The sequence below is a fragment of the Equus przewalskii genome, chromosome 2 (genome assembly GCF_037783145.1).
Source record: "Equus przewalskii isolate Varuska chromosome 2, EquPr2, whole genome shotgun sequence".
Taxonomy (NCBI): Eukaryota; Metazoa; Chordata; class Mammalia; order Perissodactyla; family Equidae; genus Equus; species Equus przewalskii.
Genome location: NC_091832.1, coordinates 88364876 through 88382086, shown reverse-complemented (window position 1 = coordinate 88382086; position 17211 = coordinate 88364876). Strand labels below are relative to the sequence as shown.

The 17211-nt window shown below is 35.4% G+C and overlaps 1 protein-coding gene across 2 annotated transcripts in view; it reads left to right on the top strand.

Annotated features, from left to right (window-relative positions):
- Positions 1-16489, top strand: part of SMARCA5 (SNF2 related chromatin remodeling ATPase 5) — a 48431-nt gene extending 31942 nt beyond the window's left edge. For both annotated transcript variants that reach the window (XM_070608963.1, XM_070608962.1), the window contains 13 exons: positions 1711-1832; positions 1914-2066; positions 3404-3536; positions 6142-6290; positions 6478-6597; positions 7432-7542; positions 8350-8463; positions 8657-8779; positions 9768-9900; positions 10503-10621; positions 11567-11779; positions 14308-14415; positions 15213-16489. In XM_070608963.1, the coding sequence (XP_070465064.1) occupies positions 1711-1832; positions 1914-2066; positions 3404-3536; positions 6142-6290; positions 6478-6597; positions 7432-7542; positions 8350-8463; positions 8657-8779; positions 9768-9900; positions 10503-10621; positions 11567-11779; positions 14308-14415; positions 15213-15278 (1664 nt within the window). In that variant the 3' untranslated portion in view covers positions 15279-16489. The remainder of the gene's footprint in view (positions 1-1710; positions 1833-1913; positions 2067-3403; positions 3537-6141; positions 6291-6477; positions 6598-7431; positions 7543-8349; positions 8464-8656; positions 8780-9767; positions 9901-10502; positions 10622-11566; positions 11780-14307; positions 14416-15212) is intronic.
- The last annotated feature ends 722 nt before the right edge of the window (positions 16490-17211 follow it).

Sequence of the window (17211 nt, the reverse complement as noted above, 5' to 3'; positions counted from 1 at the left end):
TGGTTAAAGTTCGCGTGGTCTGCTTTGGCAGCCTGAGTTTTGCTGGTTTGGATCCTGGGTGTGGACCTCCATACTGCTCATCAAGCCATGCTGTGGCGGCATCCCACATAGAAGAACTAGATGGACTTACAACAGGGATGTACAACTATGTACTGGGGCTTTGGGGAGAAAAACCCCAAAAAAACAACTTCTATCCATTATCTGAGCTCTATATCACACCCCCCATTTAGACCTTAAATCTTTTAGGAGGTGATCAGTAGTTAGGGCAACCACACTCCCTCGATTTTGGGGGAGAGTTCTCATTTTATGTTTCCCTAGAAATATGTATCAGGGTTTTTTAAATAAAAATGCCAAGAATGATCTTCCTACCCATACACAGTTCCCAGATCCTTTGTAGATAGCGGTGGTGGTGTGTTCATGGTGGTGTTTTTCAGTTATTTATGTGGATTTTTTAATTTAATTAAACATAATAGGCATGTACCCAAAGCAGTTTTATTTATGACATGCTGACTTTATATGAAAATGAGTATGTCTGTGGTAGGTATACAGATGTATTTAAATTCCGTGAATGTAGAGAACTTAGTATGAAGCCAGCTTCAACAATTACAAACTCATGGCAAAACTTAGTTTCACCTACACCATACCTGCTTTCCTTCTCCCAGATTGTTTTGAAGCAAATCCCAGACATCAAGGGATTTTATACACAAGTTGTTCATTCTGTAATATGAAGTATACAGTCAGATTTCAGATTTCTCCATTTGTGTTTTTCTGTATTTTTTTAATAAGAATGACAGTTAGACCGGTAGATGAATCTCCTCTAGGATGTTGACTATTAAAAATATTGTAAGAGTTGTCAGTGAATTGGTTTATTTTTTCTTTTTCCTTTTTATACCTTTTTGTGGAAATATATTTTTTAAAATGCTTTCCTTCAAAGCTAAGTAATTAAAGGAATTGAATTGGTGGGGAAGAGTGGCAAGAACTTGGTAGAAATACTCAGATATTAGTGAATGCTGTATGAAACTCTGCAGGGAAAATGGAGACTATTGAACATGCTTATGCACTTGGGGTATGGAAAGGTGGGACAACAGCAGATTATCAGCCTCAGCTTCTAAGACAAGATAATTTCATAATCATTTTTCACAATGATTCCTTTGTCTTCACACATTCTACTGAAGCCATTGTGCAGCTGGCTGAAGAAATGGAAGGCAGTTGAATAATTTGAATCATGTCGTAAGTGAAGGGTAGTCAGTGTAGATGTGAGGCACACATTTATGGTCTTTTGGTCTGGAATGGGTCTTCAGAATAAGACCCAGGGTATTGGGCGAGTGTTGGAGGATGTGCAGGGCCGTGTACATGGAAGAGTTGTGGTGGTGGTGGAAGGTTAGTTTTAAATGTATGTGGGATAAAAAGATGATGATTTTCTCAGCCTTTGCGATGGCAAGACCTTCCAGGCCAGAGGCAAATACCCTTTTCTGTTTACCTTAGTTTGTTGTACAAATATTACCCTTTTCTATTTGTACCATGATGGGAAAAATGTGGAGAATAACTGACTTGGATAATAAATAATGTACAGTTTTTTTCTTGTAACCAACTAGGTAACTTATAATTAAGGGGTGATTTGTTAGTCTTAGTTTTGGTTAGCCTTAAATTTTTAAGTAAATTATTTTTACTTTGAAACTTCTGATAATGAGCTATTGTATTCACTGATAGGTTCACGAGTACTAATCTTCAGTCAGATGACAAGGGTATTGGACATTTTGGAAGATTATTGCATGTGGAGAAATTATGAGTACTGCAGATTGGATGGACAGACACCCCATGATGAGAGACAGGTGAGTAAAATGTGAGGAGGGAAGGTAAAAAATCATCAGATAAAAATAGTTTCTGACATTTGTTTTATTTGATGTCTCTAGGAGTCCATCAATGCATACAATGAACCAAACAGCACAAAGTTTGTTTTCATGTTAAGCACACGTGCTGGTGGTCTTGGCATCAATCTTGCTACTGCTGATGTAGTAATTTTGTATGATTCAGATTGGAATCCCCAAGTAGATCTCCAGGCTATGGTAAGAGAGAACAAGTAAATATATTCTGTGCTTAATGGATGTATTAGACTAAGCTAATAAACAAAATATCAGTGACTTAACCTAGTAGAATTTTATTTTTCTCTGACCCTAATAGGTCAGTGAGGGTATTTTGCACGTGATCTTTAAGTGATAGTTTAGTTGTATCCTAAGCTGAAAGGGAGGTGGGTTTGGTGAGCTACTAACCTGCCTGCCACAGTAAATGCTTAAAATGTGTGTCCATGTGTTGGGAATACCTTGGCCAGATCAGGAAGATCAGTCTTAGATTGAGGGAATTTATGGTATGTAGATTAATAGGAAAATGTACAAATTCTTAAGTTTAATACTTTTAATGACTTGACCCATGGTATTGGTGACCATAAACCCAACTGTTAGATGTCTGATAGTCGTTGTAAGGGTGGGTTTAATCCTGTACTTTTTGTAAGGGTGGCTAGGGAAAATTGATGAGTTAGAAGTAGGGATGTTTTGTAGGAATATGTTTTGTGAACTTACCCAAAGTTAAACAAAAAATAGAATTCAGATTAGTTTGACTACTTGTATGTAGTTAGTTGAGTGATATTTAAAGACTAGGATTTTTATATTGTTTGTGGAGCTTGTTTGTTTGTTGCTTGTTTCCCTAATAGCAATCAAAATTTAGATTTGATTTAGGCAAAAAACATTTTGAACTTAAACCTAGGAAAGAAAGATTTAAAAAAGATCTTTATCGGGACCGGCCTGGTGCTGCATCGGTTAAGTGTGCACGTTCTACTTCGGCGGCCCAGGGTTCGTTGGTTCGGATCCTGGGTGTGGACGTGACACCACTTGGCAAGCCATGCTGTGCAGGCATCCCACATATAAAGTAGAGGAAGGTGAGCATGGATGTTAGCTCAGAGCCAGTCTTCCTCAGCAAAAAGAGGAGGGTTGGCAGCAGATGTTAGCCCAGGGCTAATCTTTCAAAAAAAAAAAAAAAAAAAGATCTTTATCATCAAACTTAAAAATCACAAATTTCTCTTGTCTGGAGACATTGTGTGTATTTTATCTCAGTATAACCTAGTAAAATTAATCTGATAGTTCCTCACAGATTCAGCAACTGTGATATGTTCTGTACCTCCTAAGTTTCCCTTGTGAGATAGCCAGTTAATTTGATTGAAATAGAAACTTTTGAGAATTTAAGAAAAATTAATGTACTGTGAATCTGTTTTAGTATAGTTGCTTTGTTGTGTATTTTAAAAAGCATTTTATACTTGAAAATATTTTAATTTTGTTTCTCATTATACACATTCAGATGTTATTTATGTGACTTTTTAACTGTATTCAAAATAGCATGGTATTTTGCCTAGGACCGAGCACATAGGATTGGACAAACCAAGACTGTCAGAGTGTTCCGCTTTATAACTGATAACACTGTAGAAGAAAGAATAGTGGAACGTGCTGAGATGAAACTCAGATTGGATTCAATAGTCATTCAACAAGGTGAGTCTTAAAACTTTAAAAATTACCAAGTTGGATTGATGTATGTTTTTTCCCTGGATTTTTAAGGAGAGTCTCACTGTTAAGCATCTGTTGAATCAAGCTATTGAATCAAGGTAGCAGCCGACAGTGTTTATATTCCAGAGATGGTAAGCTTTAGTTTTGTTGTTAAGACGATGGGTTTGGGTTCATGAAGGTTGAAGTTTTACTACTGACTCTGTAAATTAGCATTTCTTTGACACTGTCTAAGCCTGTTTCCTCATCTGTTAAATAGGGGTACAGGGAACTGCTGTTTAGGATTTCTAAGGATTAAAGGGGATAATGTGTAGAGTATCCAGTATTAGTGTGGTACATATTAAACAGAGCTGTGGTGAGTGTGATTCACATGTACTGAGTATTTTATTGATTCCTCTGGGAATACTGAAGAAATAAAAAGGGAACCCAATCTAATTTTATTCTTTTTTCTAGTGTGCACTTAGTTATTGATCAGCCACCGCCAGAGGCCAGACACTGTTCTTAGTGCTAAGAATACAGTAGTGAATGAAACTGACAAGTCTTCTTACTTCTGAGGCGTTTATAATGTAGTGAGAGAGAGACACAATAAACGTTGATGTAAATAGGACTAAAGAGTGAGAGTGGGATTTTATTTTGGATTCATTGAAGGAAACTAAGTTCTCATGTCAGATTAGCTTTTAGGGAAGACATGTTTTCATGAAGCTCAGAATAAAGTTGGTGATGGGACATGTAAAATGGAAAAATGAAAGAGAACCCCTCAGTAACCTCAAGCCCACATTGGTTTCTTTCCTTCTCAAATTGCCTCACAAATGTATACTTTTTATCTGTCGTTGAGAGGTATACTATTAGACTGTTCACTGATTATTCCATGATATGTCTTGTTTTTGTCAACCAGTCTCTTAATTTCCATGTATGTAAGGGAATGTTACATTTATTTGCTATCTCATAATGGCAACCATAGTTTTAGCCATAGGTCTGAATAGACGAAGACAGTTAATAAATGTTATTATTATTAGTTGTTTTTGTTAATGCGTAACATTCAGTGCTTACTTTGTGCTAAGCAATGTGCTAAGTACTTTACATCTTATCTCCTTTAGTCTTCATGCCAGCTTGAGGTTGCATCAGAGGTAGAGGTTTGTCCATTGTTTGTGCAGCTAGGAAGTGACTCAACCAGGGGATCAAGAACTCTATTAAGTGTTAGAGTGAAGTGTTTAATTAGGAAATTTCCTGGGACTTCTGGGGCCTGCCACACAGTGAAGTTTCTCGTGAGTGATGTAATGGTTGGTTTTTTTCCCCTCATACTCACCCATGCTTTTAGAAAAACACCTGCCTTGTGGCTCTTGCTCTCAATTATTTTAATCTCTGAAACGTTTTTTTCTTAAAGATTAAAAAAAATATTCCTTTACAATCAACTTAGAAAAGCCATTTGTCTTTTGACTTGTTTTTTTTTTTTAATATTTACTGGGGCAAATTTTGGAGCAAAATGTTGTGCTGGTAGTTTTGTTAACCTCATTTATAGACACAGTAGTTGAACAGCAAGTGCATACCTCATGTGCATCCCTCTGTGTTACTCTCTTGTGGACTAAGGGGCATAATTAAAAATAAGAGAATACACAGAAGCACTTATATGTCTGAAAAGCTCCCTCCTTGTGCAAGAGGGAAGTAGTTTCTGTATACCTAGGGACATTTTGATAACAGTGAGAGAACTTTCAGTCCAAAGAAGCACGTTCTGTGGGTGTAGCCTGACTTTGAACATCACAGCTGTTTGTTTGTTGTATTAGGGATCCAAAACCATGATAAAATAGTTAATGAAGTTGTAGAAAATAACTTGAATCATTATTCACTCACTACAAGTTGGTTGAAATACGAAAATTGAAGCGTTATATAAGTATATGTGAATGGCCTTTGAGGATGAAAACAATTCTTTGTGGTATTTTGTTTTTGTTTGTTTTGATACCTCTCTTTTTGGAAACACAGATCATAGGGTTGGCCAAATCCCTCCCAGTTGAAGATCTTAGTTTCCTGATGTTGGACTTTTTCTGTGATCAAGATAAGCCTTCAATAGTTTCAATTCTTAAGATTATAAAGTTTTCAGAAATTGATGTTGTATATGTTAGTCCTTAACATAAAACTTGGCAACATGAAGAGTTTTTTGTACTTCAGTTTTCTAAGTAGAACAAGTTGTTTTGGGAGTATTGGTATGAACATCTTTCTGCTTATCAGAAACTGTGCGTTTATAATGCTCTCATCTGTTAATACTTGAAAAAACTCTTGCTAGTAATTTCAGTTTTCACATATACCAGATGACTGTTATTCACCCCATACAAGAGTATATTTTATTTCACCTAACAGAATTATTGAGACACTATACAGCAAGCTTCATTACATAATACGTAATAAACTTTAGAAACATTTCAAAGCCTCCAACTGAAAATTTGGTCTTAAATTTTATGTAAAAATGAAAATTATGTGAATAAACAGAGGTGATTGATCTTTGAGGGAAAATGACATGGTATTACATCTGACATTTAAAATTCCAAGTTTCCAGTAAAATAAAGTTTGATTAACATTATACAATATAATCTTTTCTCAGGAAGACTTGTGGATCAGAATCTGAACAAAATTGGGAAAGATGAAATGCTTCAGATGATTAGACATGGGGCAACACATGTCTTTGCTTCAAAGGAAAGTGAGATTACTGATGAGGATATCGATGGTATTTTGGAAAGAGGTGCAAAGAAGGTGAGATGTGGATTAAATGATGTTTTTAATATATAAAATATTTTAAAACTGAGGAAATATGTGAATTATAGATATCCTTATTTCTACAAAAGATGCTTTTGTGTACTGTGAAGCCTAATTCATTTTGACTACTCTTGTCATGCTTTTATGGTTCTCAGTCTAAAAATGTGTTCCTTTTGTTCCCCAGACTGCAGAGATGAATGAAAAGCTCTCCAAGATGGGTGAAAGCTCACTTAGAAACTTTACAATGGATACAGAATCGAGTGTTTATAACTTTGAAGGAGAAGATTATAGAGAAAAACAAAAGGTAATTTAGAAAGAGTTTTTGGTTACTTGAAGGCTTTATTTTACTTGAAACTTGGAATTTTAAGTGTTAGGTATAATGCCTTGTAAATTTTTCTCCAACAGCAGTCATTTCTGTTTATTCACATCTAAATTATTTTCATTTTTATGTTAAATTTAATGCTAAAATTTTCAGTTGGTAAACTCTGAAATGTTTTAAAAGTTTATGTGATGAAGCTTACTGTATACTAAGTATAATGTGAAATATAGTGAAATATATTGTGTGGGGTGAATGTAGTAATTTGAAATATTTGAAAGTGAAAGTTTGACAAAATTGTCACAACCTTATTAGATTTTTTTTTAAACAGCAGAATTGGCTAGTAGTAATTAAATGGGAAAATTTCTAATTTCAGAAGTAATATTTGGAATTGTATAGAGAAATTAGGAAACATCTACAGTGTAGAAGAAGAAATAATTCTACTAGTGTTTTTTCTTGTTAACATTTAGACATGTATATCCTACAAATTTTTTCTAGGCTAAATCTGTACACCTACATTTTTCTCCTGATTTGGATTATAGCATACATTGTGTAGTATTTTTTTTTTTCACCTAACAGAATTATTAATTTGGTCAAAAATACTTACTGAATGACTATGCTATTCACTAGGCACCATCCTATATGTTACAGTGTTGAGCAAGATATTACAGTCCCTATCCTCATGGGGCTTATAGTTCAGTATTTTATGAGTATCTTTCCATTTACAGTTGTAATAAAGTACATAGTATGCACTGTATTCATGTAAGACTCGTGACTATATATAATAAAAGTTGGTGATTTGAATTGTTTCCCATTTGCTAGATTGCATTCACAGAGTGGATTGAACCACCTAAACGAGAAAGAAAAGCTAACTATGCTGTGGATGCCTATTTCAGGGAAGCTCTTCGTGTTAGTGAACCTAAAGCACCCAAGGTGAGTTGATGGAGCACAGAAATTTCTAAAATTACTAGACATGCAAATTACTTTTCTTCTTCTTGCAATAAAAAGAGATTGAGAATTAGGTTTTGTCTGATTTCTAACAGTGTACCTCCTTCAGATTTTAGTTATTAAAAGTTTTCTAGGGGGCTGGCCCCGTGGCATAGCAGCTAAGTCTATATGCTATGCTTGAGTGGCTCAGGGTTGGTGGGTTTGGATCCCGGGTGTGGACCTACACACCACTTGTCAAACCATGCTGTGGTGGTGTCCCCCACAAAATAGAGGACGATTGGCACAGATGTTAACTCAAGGACAGTCTTTCTTACCAAAAAAAAAACGTTTTCTAAAAATTAATTTTGTGAGCCAGCCCTGGTGGCCTAGTGGTTAAAGTTTGCTGTACTCTGTTTTGGCAGCCCAGGTTCAATTCCTGGGTGCAGAACCACCCCACTCATCTGTCAGTAGTCATGCTGTGGTGGTGGCTCACATAGAAGTAGAAGGACTTGCAACCAGAATATACAACTATGTACTGGGGTTTTGGGGAGAGGGAAAAAAGAGGAAGATTTGCCATAGATGTTAGCTCAGGACAGATCTTTCCCAGCAAAAAAAAAAAAATTGCATTTATTTAAAAAAAAAGCTATTTGAATCTGTACATTTAAAGTTTGGTTAATGTTCAGTTTTATGAAAGGTGCATTCAGTTGCTGGGAGAATTGGCTGTCATGGTTTATGGAATGAAGAAGACTAGGGATAGATTTAAAGCAAAACAGTTGCTTCTTTATGGACAATACTATTTTTATTTTTGTTTAGGCTCCTCGACCTCCAAAACAACCCAACGTTCAGGATTTCCAGTTCTTTCCTCCACGCTTATTTGAATTATTGGAAAAAGAAATTCTATATTACAGAAAAACTATTGGATACAAGGTAATAGAAATAACACTTTGTTCATAATTAATCTGGTTTCTGTTTAACTTAATAAATAAATGTAGGATATTGGTATGTTTTCTTTTATGGTTGGATTAAAATTTTTGAAATGTCATTTAATTGGTTAGGAATTTAGTCTATCACATACTTTCTAAATTTAGTGATTGATGACATAGAAAAATATTTGTTTTAGGTACCTCGAAATCCTGACCTACCAAATGCAGCACAGGCGCAAAAAGAAGAACAGCTTAAAATTGATGAAGCTGAACCCCTTAATGATGAAGAGTTAGAGGAAAAAGAGAAGCTTCTAACACAGGTATAGCCTTCAGTCAACCAAAAATTTAGTTACTGTTAGTTATTTTGTAAGGTACTGTGTTAGGTTGTGTTGAGGTATATAAAGAAGTACACGTTCTTGCTTTCAAAAATGGAATAATTGGAGACGGTAAAGCATGGGCATATCGGTAGATGCTACCTTTTGATTGTCACTAGCTGTTAAGATAGTTGAGAAGATTATAGATTTGCACTGGTCTTGATAGAGTGGTTATCCTTTTGATTACTTTTCTTCCATTGTTCTCGTCTTTATTTTCCTGTCCATCTCCCACATTGCTACTAAGTTACAATTCTCAGTTATATACCTTTGCCTGGTACTTTTTTATTTAACGTCCTTTAGGGTTCACTAAAGGCCTTTCAGGATCTGGCCTTTACCTTTAAATAAGCTTCATTTTCCTTCCATTTTCCCACTTGCTTATGTCTCTGCTCTTTAGCCTGTGTTCATTCTTCCTGGCAAACTCCTACTAATCCTTCAAAGCTTAGCAAAAATGTCACCTTTTCATGCAGCATTCCTTAATCTCTTCTACTCAGATTTAATTGCTTGCGTATTTGAGTGATATAATGCTAAAAGTCCGTATCTGTGTACATGAAAAGTTACTGCTTTAAAAGAACTTAATTTAAAAAAGATAAACCAGGGGGTCCGGCCCTGTGGCCAAGTGGTTACATTCGGCACTTCACTTCGGTGGCCCAGGGTTTCGCCGGTTCGAATCCTGGGTGCCGACATGGCATCGCTCATCAAGCCGTGCTGAGTCAGCATCCCACATGCCACAACTAGAAGGATCCACAACTGAAAATATACAACTATGTCCCGGGGGTGCTTTGGGGAGAAAAAAGAAAAATAAAATCTTAAAAAAAAAAAACCAAGAGCAAGTGAAAACTATTGTCTGTGATACTTAGAAGCATTGGTAAAGTATAATAGCATCTTTTCCAAGTTCAGTGTGCTGTGGTTAAATATTGTCTCTATTGCTTTGAAGGGATTTACCAATTGGAATAAGAGAGATTTTAACCAGTTTATCAAAGCTAATGAGAAGTGGGGTCGTGATGATATTGAAAACATAGCAAGAGAAGTAGAAGGAAAGACGCCAGAAGAGGTCATTGAGTACTCAGGTAATTTTGTTATTATTTTAACAGGTATAAGAATGTTCTCAAGCGTTTGGAGAGCTGTTGGAAAGTTCGTATTTTCTTACTCTGAATTATGTTTTGATAAGCTAAATTTTGCCACAACTTAGTGCCTTGTTTTGTTCTGTTTCTTAAAAATTGAGTTTAGTGTCTCTTCTTTAAAATAGCGTATTTAAAAAATTTTTCTACTCTAGTGTACTACCTATTGCCAGGAATAGGTCACTGAATAATGGTGCTTTCATTTTTATTTCATTTCTCTCTGTAACTTCTCAATAACTATGTGCTTATTTCCTGAAGTCCATTGGATTGTCAAGTGTACATGTGTAGTTGTACTGTGATAGATCTGCTTAGAATTTCAGAAAGCAGAAATTGAAGAGTTGGAAGATACTTAAATCATCTAGTTCAGCTCATTCTTTTTACAGTTAAGGAAATTGAGAAATTTTAAGTAACTTACTTTGTAGTATTAGATGTAGAAGAAATGGAAACATTTCTTAATCCTCAGCAAATAAAATAAGAGCATTTATGATGTTATTTATATTTCTCCCCTTTCCTCCACTCATCCTATCTGTCTGACATTTACTCTTTTACAGCTGTGTTCTGGGAAAGATGCAATGAGCTCCAGGACATAGAGAAGATAATGGCTCAGATTGAAAGGGGAGAGGCAAGAATTCAAAGAAGAATTAGTATCAAAAAAGCACTTGACACGAAGGTACTTTGTGTATTAATAAATATAGTAGTTAATAAAATAACTCCTGTCTGTGAATATGAGAGTTAACTTTTATTTTTTTATGTATTTATTTTTTTGAGGAAGATTAGCCCAGAGCTAACGTCTGCTGCCAATCCTCCCCTTTTTGCTAAGGAAGACTGGCCCTGAGTTAACATCCGTGCCCATCTTCCTCTACTTTATATGTGGGATGCCTGCCACAGCATGGCGTGCCAAGTGGTGCCATGTCCACATCCGGGATCCGAACCGGTGAACTCCAGGCCGCCAAAGCGGAATGTGCGCACTTGACCACTGTGCTACCAGGCTGGCCCCGAGAGTTAACTTTTAAAAAGGATAAGAATGATGGCTTAAAGTTTTCTTCAGAGAAAAACATTAAAAAGTTATAGGCATTCTCAACAGAATTTACCTTAGTATTTAAGTTGATATATTTGGGTCAGAGGCACTAGGATTAGTCTTTTCCTATATAGTATCAGAAAGGCAGAGTCTAGATTTCTCTTTTTTTTTTTTTGAGGAAGATTAGCCCTGAGCTCACATTTGCTGCCACTCTTTTTTTTGCTGAGGAAGACTGGCCCTGAGCTAACGTCTGTGCCCATCTTCCTCTACTTTATATACGTGAGACGCCTGTCACAGCATGGCTTGCTAAGTGGTGCACAGGTCCACACCCTGGATCTGAACTGGTGAACCCCAGGCCACCGAAGCAGAACAGTCAAACTTGCCCCCTGTGCAACTGGGCTGGCCCCTCTGTATTTCTCTTTAGAATAATAAGGAGTATAAAATTGTTTCAGGACAAAGATTATATAATGTAATCGAGGTGTGTTTGGTAGGAAATTCTGATTTCAAATACAACATTTATAGCTAATTTTACTAAAGGTGAATTTGAAATACAGATTATATAGGACTTATGTTTAATATAAAATTTGACTTTGATAGATTGGACGGTACAAAGCACCTTTTCATCAGCTGAGAATATCATATGGTACTAACAAAGGAAAAAACTATACTGAAGAAGAGGATCGTTTTCTAATCTGTATGCTTCATAAGCTTGGGTTCGACAAAGAAAATGTTTATGATGAATTGCGACAGTGTATTCGAAACTCTCCTCAGTTCAGATTTGACTGGTTTCTTAAGTCCAGAACTGCAATGGTAAGTGCTTGTGGACTTTTTGTAGCACACAGTTCAGAGTAAGTATATTCTTTAACTAAGGTAACTCTTCAAATTTTATTAAGAGAAGATTGTGGTTTCATTCTATCTTTGAAGTTAACTTTTTTGTTTGTTTTGGTGAAGAAGATTGGCCCTGAGCTAACATCTGCTTTTTATATTTGGGATGCTGCCACAGCATGGCTTGATGAGCGGTGTGTAGGTCCACACCCAGCATCTGAACCCATGAACTCTGGACCACCAAAGCGGAGTGCAGGAACTTAACCACTAAACCACCAGGCTGGCCCCCCGAAGTTAATTTTTGTTACAATATTGTTAGTATCATAGGTTGAATTAGTTCCTTAGAAAACAGTTAAAGAAAATAGTTAAAACAGTAAAAAAAAAGTCCACAGTTAAAGACCTAATATCATAGGTAACTTCGGAAGTTTGTTGGTCCCATCCTCTAAATATTACATGTCTTTTAACATCACTATGTATGATAGAACTAGTTTGTTTTTTTTTTCCCTTAAAGATTTTTTTATTTTTTTCCTTTTGCTCCCCAAAGCCCCTCAGTACATAGTTGCATATTCTTCGTTGTGGGTCCTTCTAGTTGTGGCATGTATCGGGATGCTGCCTCAGCGTGGTTTGATGAGCAGTGCCATGTCCGCGCCCAGGATTCGAACCAACAAAACACTGGGCTGCCTGCAGTGGAGCGCGCGAACTTAACCACCTGGCCACGGGGCTAGCCCCCGATAGAACTAGTTTTTGATACTAATTTTAATCAGTTTTCCAAGGAGGAAATGTCACCCTCAGTTTGAATTTCTGAACGAGATGATTACAATTTAAAATTTGCACTGTTCGGACTTTTGGTTTTGTAAATGAGCACATTTCTATAAAGACAGGGCTTACTGCACCCAGACAGCTGCCCATAAGAATGCTGAGTCTGGGTTATTTTAAAGTAGCTTAATGTGGTGAAACACTCTTTTTGTACCACTGTAATGGTAGGTTTTGTTTTTATTCCCAGTATCTTGCTGTTTGTGATCAGGAAGTTCTGTTTCTAATGGCCTAAAATTAGAATTCAGAAAAGTTTGGCTTTGATGAATTGCTTCATCTTGTGTTCTTCAGGATGGTGATAATGCAAAAAAAGTTCTGTAGTCCTTAAGTCTGGGATCTACTGGGATAAACAAAGTCTAAACATTTTATATTTGTAAGATTTCCCTCAGTGTATTTACAGTATATTGTCACTCTGTAAGAGGCAGGACAGTGTGTAGTCTTCATATTTGACCACTGAAGGATTTTTTTTTCAGTAAACATCAAAGGAGGGGTGCTACTCTTTTCTGAAACCCTCGTTTGGGAAATGTTGCACTACACACGCACTCCAAATACGTAGTTAGAGGAAAACAGAATCAATTGCTGTGAACTCTACCTTGTGTCTAAGTAGGAACAACTTATGTAGTTAATAAGGAAGAATGAATTTGTACTGAGTGAAACAAGATGCAGTGTCACATTGGTTTACCAATACAACACCTTGGTCTAAAACAGCGTTTACTTCCTAACGTGTTTCATAGAAAGGCATGCACAAAAAATGTTAATATATGTATGGCCCCATGATGATAATTGAGGCGTAATTCTCACCTAAGAGCCGAGAGGATTCATAGCTTAGCACGTCTCTAACATCCTGACGTGTGTGCCTCAGTACAACTGTTGAGGGAAAGACAGAACTTGGAGGTGGTGTGCTGCCTTCAGTCTCTATATGCTCTTGCAAATATTTCTAAACCTTGTATGGTATAGTCTGTAAAATAGAATTTAAATGATTTTGTTGTGATTGTTTAGTAGTATCACTTAGAACAGGAAACATATAAAACAGTTTTGCTCAGTAAGTAAGGGAGCTGCTAGCCAGCAGTGATTCAAATGGACTTCTTTTTTCTTCAGGGTTATCTCCTACTTCTACACTATACTTGAAAATTTCTTCTGGAGGCTGCATAGATTGCTAGAGAGAGAGAAGGTAGAACTCATCCTAGACTTCCTTGGCTATTTTTCCAAAATTGGGAAAGGTGGCATGTGATACGTTGACTACCATAATTCTACTGATAATGCTTTTAAAGGAAGGATTGTGTACATCTCTTATTAAAGTTAGTTCTAGGGGATTTTGACCTACAAATATACACACTTTTTTTAAGTTTGCATATAAATGATTGTTCCCAGGCATAGCCACTAAGTAGCAGTGTTGCCTTTGTTATGAGATGTTCATTTTCACTATTTTAATTAAGTGAAGGAAATATTTATGAAGAATACACAGCAGTATGGCTTTAAATAATGAAGTAGAAACATTTACAAATACCTTTTTTATCCTCATAGCATGGATTGTATATGGAAATCACTTCCTTTTGCTTTTTAAAATTTTATCTGTTGGGAGCATGTAAGTGATTTTATATTACTGTATTAAAACATAACCTTTGTTTTAAAATTGTAATCATGAACACTTGTAGATGGAAAATACAAGTTTACCATGTAAATTTATATTTACAACTTAGGAGCTCCAGAGGAGGTGTAACACCTTAATTACCTTGATCGAAAGAGAAAACATGGAACTAGAAGAAAAGGAGAAGGCAGAGAAAAAGAAAAGAGGACCAAAGCCTTCAGTAAGTATTCACGAATATGTAAATATTTTCATGGAGGACTTAATTTTTTCTTTTTAAGAATTTGAACATAACTTGGTTATTATTGTATGTTAGTCGTTTTTTTGTTTTCGTAAATAGGATAGCCTTGGGTCACTTAAAGTATAAATTAAACTTGATTGCATTGTGTGGGGAAGATCATGTTATGATGGTAGTCCATAATATGGGGATTTGTGAAAATCTAGGAAGGTATGTCTTGTGAATGATGAGGGCCTACACTTGACCTTGGGAATACAAGTTATAATTTTAGAATATTTAAAGAAATACTGGGAAAGCGGTGGCTTTACAACCTTTGCTCTTGACTTCTAGCCTTCATATATTGTCCTAGTGCTATCCTAGCGATGTGAAAGTAAAAATTTTAAGAGAAAAAAGCCATCTTGTATTTTAATAATAGTTACTTTGTAAAATCATGAATAAATGAATGTCTCTGGATAATATCTAGTTATTTCTGTAACCTCATAATATACTTATAACTGCTTTCTTTTGGTAAGAGGGCATGTTATACATTTGTTTGGTGTATTGATTTACTACTGCTAATTGTGAATGATTTCATTATGTCATTAGTAGCATTGAAAGTTTTTATTGTGTTTGTAAAATGAGTAGATAAGATTGTTTGGAGAATTAAGATTATCCTGGGTAAGAAAAGTCTAATACTTATTACTATGTAGCAGTTATTAGTAAAGTATTGTCATGTCTCTGCCAGTATATTTAATGTTAATATTATCCTTGTGATGAAAAGTAATCCTTCTGTTTGTTTGTAGACACAGAAACGTAAAATGGATGGAGCACCTGACGGTCGAGGAAGAAAAAAGAAGCTGAAACTATGAATACATATTTGTTTCATAATCACTAACTTTAAACCAGTAGTTCTTTAATTTACGGGTCTTCATAAGATGTACTGTACAATGCTCAATTGTTATGTCATTCAAAGACATCAGGTTCATCTGTTTACCGAGCTAGAAACATAGTATGTAGTTTCACTTTTTTAAATGCGACAGCTGTGCTGAAATTTTTTTTATCATTAACACTTGAATAATAAAATAGGCTTCATTTATTAATAAATGTTTCATTTGATTTATTTTTCTATTATAGTTCCATTTGTGAAGATTGTGACTTTTTGTTTATCAGCTATAATTTCTACACTCGTGAGGCTTAAAAACAAGCAACCAAGTTAAAAAAAAAAGAAAATTGCAAATAACATTTGTCCCTTCCGTTTTCACTTAGTTGTGTAATTGTTTTAATTCACTTTGCCTTTTGCAGAAATTTGGGTATCTTCTTTGTAGTGCTGTTGAGTCTCATCTGGGAAGATTATGTAAATTGCATTCTCCTTATTATATGAGTAGGATGGGAAAAAAAGGCAAGACAAATTATCATTAAATTCTATGCATATTTCCTTTGTGCTTTCTGTTTCCGTAGTTGGTTCTGAGGTGAATATGCCCTATTCTGTTGGAAGAATGGCCTTTTAGTTGTATAGCCAAAGACATTTAGTATTTTTTGGTTCCTTAAGGTGTACCATTTTGTAAAAGGAATATTATTATTATTTTTTTTAATTGTTTGGTAAATATTTTGACAAATTACCTTCTGAATCAGCTACAACTTAGAAAGATAATGTCACAACTGAGGTGATTTTTTTGTGTTTTTGAAAAGACCCAGCCAAAATAAGGTGTGAGTTTGTCATGCTGTTAAATTGAAATTGGTAACAAAATGTATCCCCTTCCAGAGTACCGTTTTTGAGTTTCAGAGTAATTGAAAGTTTTATTTTATTATATTTTAAAATAATTTTTAAATGTGAGTAGCAAGACTGACTATAATTCCAGTTTTTATTTTCTATGGACAAATTTGATAAACTGGAGACCCTGAGCAGGATTACCCAAATTGTAGTGTCAGGATTTTAGCTGTACCAGAGGCCTTTATGTGCTACACATAATTTGTATAAAGTTTTATATGTGCAAATTGGATACATAAAAAGTTCTCCATTTTTCTAAGGGAATGCAATAAATGTAGCATCGTGAATAAATATAACTTTTATAATCCTTAAGTGGTCTTTTCTTTCCATTTCTTTTATTTCTTACTTGATTTTTACTCACTTTTTTCCTTAGGACATTATCTTTTTGTCTTAATTAGATTTCTTCCGCTAAAATATCTGTCAGTTGTCCTTTTCGTTTACCCACAGATAATTGAGATTTTTATTTATAATGCTGATTTCTTTTGTAAAACCCTTACTGCTTACTTTTCCAAAATGTGGGATTGCAGCAATCAGTGTCGAGCAGAACGCAGTGTTTATATAAAGCACGTTGTAGAGTAATTTGAATTTAGTTTGTGCTCCCCTAAGTTGACTTCTCTATAACCTTGGATTCTTAAAATAACAGTTATGGGTCTAATATATGCAAAATTTGAGGAATGGTTACTTTTCTTCCTGAAAGGTAACCACTCTATCATTCTTAAGAGTGGTGACTGCATTTTGGAAGAAATAATTGGAAAAATATAAAGCTACAGAACACTTTTACAGAGGTCACAAAAGAAGTGATAATTTCTTAGAGGAAGAGAAACAGCTTAATCCTGGGGCAGGGGTCTGGGAAGGAGTGGGAGGAGGTAGAGTATGGAAATGGAATCAAGCATAGTGCCAGCCCTTGAGAGCTGGGGGACTCATATAAGAGAAACTTTTGTAAATGCTTGAAAAACACGTGAAAGAAGCAGTACCAAATTTGGCCAATGTATGAGACAGTAGTGTTTCACAGTTCAATTAGGCTGTCACTACTG